The 11,542-nt window shown below is 46.0% G+C and overlaps 1 protein-coding gene and 2 pseudogenes across 1 annotated transcript; 2 read left to right on the plus strand and 1 right to left on the minus strand.

Moving 5' to 3' along the window:
* Nucleotides 1-2,920: 2,920 nt before the first annotated feature.
* LOC147968052 (single-strand DNA endonuclease 1-like) lies at nucleotides 2,921-6,666 on the minus strand. Its single transcript, XM_087522617.1, has 7 exons — nucleotides 5,827-6,666; nucleotides 5,678-5,729; nucleotides 5,535-5,607; nucleotides 5,303-5,376; nucleotides 4,423-5,167; nucleotides 3,953-4,105; nucleotides 2,921-3,585 (listed from the first exon to the last, which is right to left on the minus strand). Exons 1-5 carry the CDS (start codon nucleotides 5,877-5,879, stop codon nucleotides 5,093-5,095), a joined length of 327 nt encoding a protein of 108 aa, XP_087378743.1. The 5' UTR covers nucleotides 5,880-6,666; the 3' UTR covers nucleotides 2,921-3,585; nucleotides 3,953-4,105; nucleotides 4,423-5,092.
* Nucleotides 6,667-7,544: 878 nt separating this feature from the next.
* Nucleotides 7,545-7,686, plus strand: LOC125527059 (small nucleolar RNA Z247; annotated as a pseudogene).
* Nucleotides 7,687-9,645: 1,959 nt separating this feature from the next.
* LOC147968053 (small nucleolar RNA Z247) lies at nucleotides 9,646-9,784 on the plus strand (annotated as a pseudogene).
* Nucleotides 9,785-11,542: the final 1,758 nt, after the last annotated feature.

Here is an 11,542-nt window from a genome sequence, read left to right on the forward strand (position 1 = left end):
TTCTTTTTGCATGGTATCATCATTTCATCCACATAGTATGTGCAAGAAGGTAGAGAGGGTTACGGCAAAAACTGGATGCACTTCGTGTACAAAACGGACAATCTCTTTCGAAGTATCAAGGTTTCATACGGAAACTCGTCTGTTACAAAGGAATGTCATTTTTTTGAACTTATTTGAACTCCAGAGTTTTTTTGTTCAAAATGCACCATTTAAAGGCACATCATCAATTTTCAACCCTTTCTGACTTTATTTGTTATTTTTCATGCATTTACTGATTATTTTAAGCTATAAGACCCTGAAATTGAAAAACATTTAAAATGAACCCTGAAAAGGTTGAAAGTTGGCATGGTATCACCATTTCACCCACATAGCATGTGCAAGAAAGTAGAGAGGGTTACGGCAAAAACTGGATGCACTTCGTGTACAAAACGGACAATCTCTTTCGAAGTATGAGGGTTTCATACGGAAACTCGTCTGTTACAAAGGGATTTCATTTTTTTGAACTTATTTGAACTCCAGAGTTTTTCTGTGTTCAAAATGCACCATTCAAAGCCATATCATCAATTTTCAACCCTTTTTGACTTCATTTGTTATTTTTCATGCATTTACTGATTATTTTGAGCTATAAGACCCTGAAATTGAAAAGCATTTCAAATGAACTCTGAAAAGGTTGAAAGTTGGCATGGTATCATCATTTCACCCACATAGCATGTACAAAAAAGTAGAGAGTATTACAGCAAAAACTATATGCACTTCGTGTACAAAACGGACAATCTCTTTCGAAGTATGAGGGTTTCATACGGAAACTCATCTGTTACAAAGGGATTTCATTTTTTGAATTTATTTGAACTCCAGAGCTTTTTTGTTCAAAATGCACCATTTAAAGCCACATCATCAATTTTCAACCCTTTCTGACTTAATTTGTTATTTTTCATGTATTTACTGATTATTTTAAGCTATAAGACCCTAAAATTGAAAAAAATTTCAAATAAACTCTGAAAAGGTTGAAAGTTGGCATGGTATCATCATTTCACCCACATAGCATGTGCGAGAAAGTAGAGAGGGTTACGGCAAAAACTGGATGCACCTCGTGTACAAAACGGACAATCTCTTTCGAAGTATGAGGGTTTCATACGAAAACCCGTCTGTTACAAAGGGATTTCATTTTTAACTTGTTTGAACTCCATAATTTTTCTGTGTTCAAAATGCAACATTCAAAGTCACATCATCAATTTAGTACATATAGCTCTAATGAATAGATAAGTGACCAAATTAATAGAACTTCATCGTCACATTAAAAACAAAGTACATACATAGTTCTCATTGAACAACATATAGCTCTCCAGAGCATCTAGTTAAACGATACATTGAAACTATGTAAACCCTTTCAATGCAATAACAAATGCTATCATAATCACAACCAAGGTAAAAATTGATCCAACGGCATAATGATACCAAGCCTCGGTATGAATAGCATATTTTCTAATCTTTCTAATCTTCAACCGCATTGCATCCATCTTGATCTTGTGATCATCGACGACATCCGCAACATGCAACTCCAATATCATCTTCTCCTCCTTATTTTTTTTATTTTTTCCTTCAAGTAATTGTTTTCTTCTTCAACTAAATTTAACCTCTCGATAATAGGGTCGGTTGGAATTTTCGGTTCAACTACCTCCTACATAAATAAAATCTATGTCACATTAGTCGGCCTAATTGTCAAAAACAATAAATGAAGCAAATAGTTATAAAAAGATAATATATACCACATCTGAATCATAGACAGGACGAGCGCCGACGGGGGCGGATACCAAAACCATCGCATTATATAATAACAAGCAATAATAAAAGTTAGAAAATTAGACAAGTATCTATCTAAAGAATTATTTTCTTTTAAAAAGAAGATAAGAACAAGAGGCTCACCACGGTGGTGCCGGCGACGAGATCGGCGCGGGCGATCGACGGCGGTGAAGACAAGGACGGGACGTGACGGACCGCTAAACCTATGCAAATCTCGGGGGAAATGGAGCTTGGAGGTCGAGCTTCGAGAGGAGAAAGCTTAACTAGCATGGCTCGGGCATTTCATCGAACACCTCATGTGCATAGGAGGTGAGCTAGAGCACCCAAATGCCCTCTCCTCGCCGGCCAGAAAAAATAGAGCACTGTGGAGTGCTCTGCTGCGGCGATGAGGTATATATAGGCAACTCATTTGTCCCGGTTCATGGCTGGAACCGGGTCTAAAGCTCCCCCTTCTGTCCCGGTTCGAGCCACGAACCGGGACCAATGTATGTGGGCCAGGAGCGAGGCCCATTGGTCCCGGTTCGTGCCAGGAACCGGGACAAATGTGTCCAGACGAAGCGGGACCAATGCCCAGGAGGCCCTGGCCGCCCCCCTGGGCTCACGAACCGGGACGTATGCCCCCATGGGTCCCGGTTTGTGGCTGACTCGGGACTAATGGGCTGGCCAGGCCCGAACCAAAGCCCTGTTTTCTACTAGTGCAACCGAACATCTCAAATTGGAAGCCTCAAATCAAACACAATAAGGTATAGGAGAGGGTCGTGCTCTTGCGTTGTCCACGTCGGATTAGCTACAGACAAAGAAGACCGGCGGTTTGCCCTTCCCCGCCCCATCGCGTTGTTTGCTTCGTCCAAAAGAGTAGAGAGAGAGGAAGAGGAAATCGCCCCCACCCCTTCTCCCTCGACGCATGTTAGGGTTGTCGCCGCCACCACCTCAGCCCATGGCCAGGTCCTCCGATGCCGGCCATCGGAGAAGGAAGCGAACTTGACATCCAGTCGTCCACGCCTCCTCTCAACTGAGGCACATCGCCTCCTTTCTTCCCCTTCCTCACCTCTGACCCCCTCTCAATCTGGATCCATGGAGATGGACGGCAAGGAGGACGAGTATGTGGAGGAGGGCCCTGCCGGCGGCACCAAAAGCAGCTCAACAAGAACCACCGTCGTGCGGAGGCAAGTCACTGTCGACACGGATCCGCTTCGTCTGCGCCACCAAGGGCCAACCATTCCAAATCCGACCAAGTACCACACATCCTACCTCTTCCAACTGTTGAATCTATTTCCATGACCAGGCCCGCTCTCTAGCTTTTCTCCTGCCTTTGCATGTTGATTTGCTTCTACTTTGCTGTCCATGGAGGTTCAGATGAACCAATTTACATTGCATGCAACAATAGCAGCTCTCTCTTTTTTACATGTTTTATAGTTTGCATATTTTCTTGTAATGGCTGCATTAAGCCAGTAACAGTTGAATTGCTCATAATATGCTACCATATGGCATGTATTAGACTGTTAGTTGACGCAGGGGAGTTGCGGGAATACAGGTGTTAACTTAGATTCGAAACTCTGAATTTTACTGATTCTTGTATTAGCCCTCTATCCCTAAAACTAGTGGTTTTGGCGCCCCCTTGCGGCGCCTCCTGAGTGAAAGCTCGGTACTTGCTTTTGAAGCTATCCTGTCCCATTTTTGCTTTTTGCTAATTATAGCTTCAAAAGCAGGTACTCTCCAACTGTACACATGGATTAGCCAAATCCGAATTTTTAAAATGATGTTATATCCATGGTACTCTCCAACCTGCCAGAGAAATGACAAGTATTTAGAGGGCACAAATGAAGGAAAGAAAAATATATTACGTACTTGTTTTCCTTCTCCAAACAGTTGCCCCCCCCCCCCCCCCCTTCACCCCCCTTCATTTAACTTTTGTCACAAGATCAAATAAATAATTTAATTCAACTAGTAGGTCCACAGCATCACAGTCCTGAGCCACCTTTGAATCAGGGCCGATCCTGAGTGTTTGGGGGCCCGGGGCGAAAGTAAGATAGTGGGCCCTTTTTATAAACATCATGCCAATAATAACTAATATACATCCATATGAAATGTTACCAATAAATACTTGAATGTATTCAAAATCAATTTATGTCGAATAACTTGTAAGTATTACCTTTAAAAATTCTTCTAGCACCCATCCGTGCATAGTTACTTTTGATGGAGGCGTTGTCAATTCCGTCCAATAATTTCTTCCTTGGTTCTATTCGTCCATGACAACTATTATCGACTCACCATGTAGGTTCATTCATTAAGCACTGATATTAATCTGAAAAAAATCAGCAGCTCCTCCACTCAGTGATTTTATCAAGTCACCCTCATGTTTCTCTTTTCCATTTTCGCTAACACGTCACCAAGCATACTTTCTAGACAACACGTTAACACGGGGTGATGAAAAAAAATGAAAATGCATCGTTTATTTGAAGGTAAATTATTGGATTAGTAAAAATGTTGATTGTTGCTTTTTGCTAATTATTGAAGGCAAATGATATGAAATAGGGAGTAGTAATATGATTGTTAAGGATCCAATTTTTCACACAGATCACACCCTTTTACTCATGCGGAGGTGTAACAATGATATAGTACCTGCGATTGATCGGATCACCATTAGTGTCTGACACTCGACGATGGTACGATGCAGACTTCCTGTGGGATCTGGAAATCGATGTAGGTGTGCGCCGCGCTCAGCAGCGTCTGGAGAGTGGAGACCGGGGGCGCTGGGTGATGACAGCAAAGTAGAGAACTGTCTGCCGGCTGCGGCGGCTTGCGGCAGGCTGAGCGGTGGCAGGAATAGGTTAGAGAGAGTTGTGATTGAGAGGAAGAAGCGATCAGGATGGACCCGTGCGAGATGCGGCCGTCGTGCGAGTGCCACGCTAATTTCCTAGCGCTAACGATCAATTGGGCCAGCCCATCATGTTGTTCCTTTCTTCCATTTTCTCTATTCGATACCAGATCATGGCCCCCTCCAGGGCTGGGCCCTAGGCCGTCGTCCCTCTGGCCATACGCCAGGGCCGGCCTTGCTTAGAATTTGCAGCACTGGACGTTCCAAAAACGGGTACTATCGGAAATGGAAAATAAATTAAGCCGTGCATAAAGAATGCAGGAAGCAAAAAAGTGAACCTTTTTGTTGTTTGGGAACAAATGATTTTAATAAACTTCAAGGAAGGCAGACAAGACATCACCTTTCCAAGGGCCCTCACCATCTTCCTGCTAATCAGACTGATGCAGCTATGTCCTCCTACGTAGTATTAAACTCTCAAGAGCGAAACGCTGGGTTGAGCAAGGAGCGATGCCACGTCATGATTTTTACTGTGGTCGCGAGGAACTGTTTCTGGCCAGACAAAAAAACACGGGCTTTATCAATCGTGTTCTATTTTGCGATATGGCGTTGGACGAAAGAATCAAATTATTGGTTGCAAGAAATCCCATAAGATCATCTCCAGCAGGATAGATCATTGCAACATACCAGTGATTTCCTGCCAAAACCAAGCTTCTTCTCTATGTCCTCCATTTCGTAGCAAATGACATAACCACCGTCCCCTAATTTGAGAGCGAACATGAGCAAATCACAATAATTTAAGCTACAACAACAGGACCACTTTGCAACAACAAACAATAGTAAATAGTAGACATCTAAAATTTCGTTATAATTACAGTAAAACATCATAAACCAACAGTTTTCAGCCAATCAGCTGTACCTATGAAGACTTCTCTGTAAACTGTCCTTGATCCAAAAAGAAAAGCATCTGAATCTGATGTAAAACAGCCTTCCTGAAATAACATAACAATAAATAAGTAACAGACATGACATTCAGGTTGTTAGGAGAAGTATTGTACTTACGCACAATGAGTTTAAATCAAGCAATGCACACTGTGCTTCTGCTTCCTCGACGCTGTTAAATAACACAATGGCATACAATTACGGGCATTTGTCAATACTTTCAGGTCGTATTATCAATAAACAGTTTGATTGGAGCAGAGAAAACCTACCCATCCAAGCAAGGCATGCCGGCCAAGCCAAGATGCTTCGCCTCTTTAATCATGCGCGAGAATTCCGATCCCTTGTTCCGTTGAAGGGAGGTCAATGGTTGTGAACTCGTGTCATCACAATCAGCCTAAAGTGAATGAAGCAACTGGGCTTAAACAAATAGAATTGGCTGCATCATATTCCCAAGAAGTGTCCATTATGTGTAAAAGAAATGACCACAGAATTGGAACCTAGATGACGTCTATAAGTAGCCAGCTTGATTGAAAGTATTGCCCCATCTGAAGATAAACAAGAAAACATACAAATCGCTATACATTGACCACATTACATCGAACACCTTGCAGGCACAGAAACAAATATGAGAAAATCTAGAAAAAGAGAGAATGAGAGATAGAGAGAGATGGTGCCTGTAAAGCAGGCAGGGGGCAGGTGCGGCGTCTCTTGAGTTGTCATGGCCGCTTGCACCATTGGTCGGCCTCTTCCTGCTAGCCTTGGGCATGGTGGATGAGTGGCAGATGAGGAGGACGATGCATACCGACGAAGATGGAGATTGAGATTACGAGGAGCACGAGGGAGAAGAGATGAAGAGGAGGCAGGTAGCGAGGCTGTGAGGGGCCAGGGTCGAACTCCTCCCCTCGCCGAGCTCCGACACCACGGCGACCAGATCCATCCCACCACCCATCTTCCTCCGCCTTGATATCGCCCATGAAGCCCTCAACTTCGGCGCCGCCGTGCTAATCGACGAGAGCCGCCGACACTGAAACGACGAACCGAGAGGAAGGAGGCAAGAGAGGATGGGGACGGCACGCGTGGTGAATCTGGGGAGAGGGACGTCTCTCTCTCTCTCTCTCTTAGCGACGAAGAAAACGAGCAGCGTACAAGGCCAGTCTAACGCTGCCAAGTGGACCAACTGGAACTTATATAAAGCAGAAAGACTTGCCCAATCGATGGGTGTTAGAATATATTGTAACATGTATATACGGTGTGATTATAAATCGTATATACGCCCGGTAGGTTAGCGTGTTGCGTGCGTATTGTAATTGTAATTAGGTAGTTGTGGTTGTTAGGATTTATCCTCATCTCTTTAGCCTTTTCTTGAGGATCAATCCAACACAACCGAATTGCCAGGATTTTGTAAATCTCTTTGCCTATATAACATGCAACGCGTCCCTGCAAGAGGCACACGCTTCATCCAATCTTTCATGGTATTCAGAGCCAACTTCCTCTCCAACATCCAACCCTAGTCATGGCTAGCTCCAGCTTCGCCGCCGCCGCTTTTGCCCTCATTCCCATCGCTGATAAGCTGCACCGGGGTAACTACCTGGTCTGGCGCACCCAAGCCCTAGCCACCATCCGCAGAGCGCAGCTGATTGATCATCTCAATCTTGATCACCAGTTCCCGGAGCCCAAGCTTGCCGATAAAGATGGTAAGCCGACAGATGTGCCGAACCCGGCGTATCTTGTCACCCTCGCGCAAGACTCGCAGGTGCTGAGTTTCATCTTCAACTCGATCTCGCCACCTGTGATGATCCAAGTCGCCCACTGCACCAAGGCCACCGCGGCATGGACCGCCATCAGGGAGATGTTTCTCTCCCAGACGCAGGCCAACATCGTCAACACGCGGATCGCCCTCTCCACCACCAAAAAGGGCACCGCGACCATCGCCGACTACATCGGGCGCATGAAAGCGCTGGGCGACGAGATGGCTTCAGCAGGCAAGCCGCTCGACGATGATGACATGGTCTCCTACATCCTTGCAGGGCTGGACTACGACTACATCTCGTTTGTCTCGTCCATCTGCGCCGCGAGAACTGAACCAATCAAGGTAGCTGAACTTTACTCTCAGCTGATCGGTTTTGAAAAGCGTCTTGCTATGTTTGAAGGTGGCAATCGCTCCTCCCAGTCCTCGGCAAATGCTATCTCTCGTGGCTGTGGTGGTGGCCGCGGTGGAGGTGGCCGTGGCAATGGCGGCCGCGGCAATGGAGGAGGTGGCCGTGGCAACAGGGGCCGTGGCAATGGAGGCGGTGGTCGCGGCAATGGAGGTCGCGGCAACGGCAACGGCAACGTAGTAGATGATCTTCCTGAGGTCGTCTGCCAAATCTGCAAGAGGCCGAACCACACCGCCCTTGAGTGCTACCGTCGCTTCGACATCTCCTACACCAAGAACGAGAAGAGCACCGGATCTGCCACAACTCGTCCTATGGAGTAGATACCAATTGGTATCTGGACACCGGCGCCACCGACCACATCACCAGCGAGCTCGACAAGTTGACCGTCCACAACAAGTATCACGGCAACGATCAAGTCCACACTGCCAACGGAGAAGGTATGGAAATTAGTCATATTGGTCACACTACCGTTCGTACCCCTACTCGTGATCTTCATCTAAAGAATATCTTGCATGTGCCCGATGCCGCCAAAAACCTTATCTCTGCTCATCGTTTATCCACTGACAATCATACCTTCCTTAAAGTTCACCCAAATTTCTTTCTCGTCAAGGAACAGGGTACGAGGAAAACCCTTCTGCGCGGCAGGTGTAGACAAGGCCTCTACCCCGTATCATCGGCTCCTCTTAGTTCAAGCAAGCAAGCGTTTGGTGCAAATAAACTACCTGTCGAAAGGTGGCACAGTCGGCTAGGGCATCCGTCATCTACCATAGTGCGTCATGTTCTTAGTCAGAATGATATTCCTTTTTCTAGTAGTGAGTTAAATAAAGAAGGTGTTTGTGATGCATGCTAAATGGGCAAAAGTCACCAACTTCCTTATCTTAGTTCAAACAGTGTGTTTAAAGCTCCTTTAGAGCAAATTTTCTCCGATGTATGGGGCCTGCCCGTGATTCTATCAATAGGAAAAACTATTATGTGTCTTTCATCGATGATTACAGCAAATTTACGTGGATATATCTACTCAAGCACCGATCTGAAGTGTTTAAAGTCTTTCATGAATTTCAAACTCTTGTTGAAAGGTTGTTCAATAAAAAAATAATCACTATGCAAACAGACTGGGGTGGCGAGTATGAACGCTTAAATTCCTTCTTTCGTCAATTAGGAATCACTCACCATGTCTCCTGTGTTAAATGATATGGGTGTAGTTGTAACGTGACATATGTCACGGGGTGTAACTTGTGTGCGTGTGTTGTAACTTGGGCAGGTTGTTGGAGGTTAGAGATCCTTATCTTGTATAGTCTTGGATGAGGGGTCAAGCTAACACAACAACCTGCCAACAGATGTAATCTTGTCTTGCTATTTAACACTCACGCGTCCCTGCCAGGAGGTATACGCTTCACCTCTTTTCTTTCATGGTAATTAGAGCCTACCTCGGGTTCATCCATGGCGAGCTCTTCCTCCGCAAGTTCCTTCCCCTCGTCTCCGTTTGCACACAACGCAACCGAGAAGCTTACGAGAGGGAACGAGGCCTTATGGCGCGCCACGGTGCTCTCAGCCATCAGGGGAGCACAGATGGCAAGCTTCCTCGACACCGAGCAGCCGCCTCCGCCCACGACCATTGAGGTCACCGGCGATGACAGGAAAACCAAGACGAAGGCGCCGAACCCAGAGTTCAGTGTGTGGTACGCGCGGGATCAGCAGGTTTTCTCATACCTGCTGACTACGCTACCGCGTGAGATGGCCGTCCAAGTGGCAACCTGCCACACCGCGGCCGAGCTATGGAACACGGTGCAAGGGATGCTTGCGTCGCACACCAGGGCGCAGACCGTCAACGTCAGAATTGCACAAGCCAATCTTCAGAAGGGCAACTCCACGATCACAGAGTATGTCGGTAAGGTCCGAACCCTGTGTGATGAACTAACTGCTTCAGGGAAGGCCTTGGATGAGGAAGAGGTGATCTCCCACATCCTTGCTGGACAGGATGAGGAGTACGACCCAGTGGTGTCGGCCATGTGTTCTAGGGTCGAACCTGTCAAGATCCCGGAGCTGTTCTCACAGCTTCTGAGTTTTGAGACTCGCCTGAATCTCCGCGGCGGGTCCTCTCAGTCGTCCGCAAATGCGGCGGCGCGTGGGCGCGGCTTCAACAAGAACAACAACACCATCAGCAACGGTGATCGCGGCGGTGGTCGCGGCTTCAACAACAAACCAGGCGGCGGTGGTGACCGTGGCCGTGGTGGTGACAACGGCCGGGGTCGAGGCAACTCGGGAGGCAGGGGGAACTACAACAACAACTCCTCTGCCAAGCCGGTGTGCCAGATCTGTGGAAAAGTTGGCCACCCTGCTTGGAAGTGCTGGAAGCGCTACGACTCTTCATATCAGGGAGGAGAGGAGCGCTCGGCCAACATGGCTGCTCATCAGTATGGGGTTGACACCAACTGGTACATGGACAGTGGTGCAACCGACCATATTACAAGCGATCTGGAGAAGCTGACCGTTCGGGAGAGGTACACGGGCGGTGATCAGATTCATACTGCAAACGGATCAGGTATGTCCATTGATCATATTGGTTATGCAGCTATTTCTACCCCATATCGCAATCTTCATCTAAAAGATGTTCTTCATGTTCCGGAGGCAACAAAAGATTTGATTTCTGCAAGTAAACTTGCTCTGGACAATAATACTATTGTTGAAATTCACCCTCATTTTTTTCTCATCAAGGATCTGGAAACGAGGAAGGTTCTACTTCGAGGCAGGGGTAGAAGAGGGCTCTATCCTGTCAAACACACCGGGGGAAACGTCCAGAAGCATGTGCTCAATGTCACCAAACCACCTCTGGATTGGTGGCATAGACGTTTAGGTCACCCTTCTTCCATTGTTGTTAGGAAGATTCTTAGTGAGACTAAGCTCTCGTGTGTTAATAATGGTAGCAATAAGCATGTATGTGACGCCTGCCAAAAGGGCAAAAGTCACCAGTTACCTTATCCTCAATCCTTGAGTGAATCTAAATTTCCTTTGGAACTTGTCTTTTCTAATGTGTGGGGTCCTGCTGTTGAAACAGTAGGCAGAAAAAAAATACTATGTGAGTTTTATCGATGATTTTAGTAAATTCACATGGATCTATCTCATCAAGCACAAATCTGAAGTTTTTCAGAAATTCCATGACTTCCAAAACCTTGTTGAACGACGTTTTGATCGCAAGATTCTTGCTCTCCAAACAGATTGGGGAGGGGAGTATGAAAAGTTGAACTCTTTCTTCACCAAAATTGGCATTTCACACCATGTATCATGCCCTCATGCTCATCAGCAGAATGGGTCAGCTGAGCGCAAACACCGTCACATTGTTGAGGTCGGCCTCTCCTTGCTCGCTCAAGCCTCTATGCCCTTGAAATTTTGGGATGAGGCCTTCCTTGCCACAACCTATCTGATCAATAGGGTTCCAAGCAAAGTCATAAATCATGAAACACCTCTTACTAGGTTATTCGGTGAAACTCCCAATTATTCCTCTCTTAGAATTTTTGGGTGTGCTTGTTGACCCAATTTACGTCCATATAACACACATAAACTCCAATTTCGATCAAAGCAATGTGCTTTCCTTGGTTATAGTAACATGCACAAAGGCTACAAGTGCCTTGATATCTCCACAGGGCGTGTATACATTTCTAGGGATGTGGTGTTTGATGAAAACATTTTTCCTTTTGCGGCCCTTCATCCTAATGCCGGTGCTCGTCTAAGGGCTGAGATTCTTTTACTTCCTCCTGACCTACTTAATCCTACTGATCAAGGGGGAGAAATAGTTGATGATCAAATGATTAATAGGACTACTAATGGTTCT

The sequence above is a fragment of the Triticum urartu genome, chromosome 5A (genome assembly GCF_056163025.1).
Source record: "Triticum urartu cultivar PI428250 chromosome 5A, HENAU_Tu73, whole genome shotgun sequence".
Taxonomy (NCBI): Eukaryota; Viridiplantae; Streptophyta; class Magnoliopsida; order Poales; family Poaceae; genus Triticum; species Triticum urartu.

Coding starts and splice junctions, on each gene's coding strand:
- LOC147968052 (XM_087522617.1), bottom strand. CDS start 5,879: ATGATTAAAGAGGCGAAGCATCTTGGCTTGGCCGGCATGCCTTGCTTG. Junction 5,608..5,677: donor TTGATTTAAACTCATTGTGC/GTAAGTACAATA, acceptor ATGTTATTTCAG/GAAGGCTGTTTTACATCAGA. Junction 5,168..5,302: donor GTTTTGGCAGGAAATCACTG/GTATGTTGCAAT, acceptor TTGTCTGGCCAG/AAACAGTTCCTCGCGACCAC.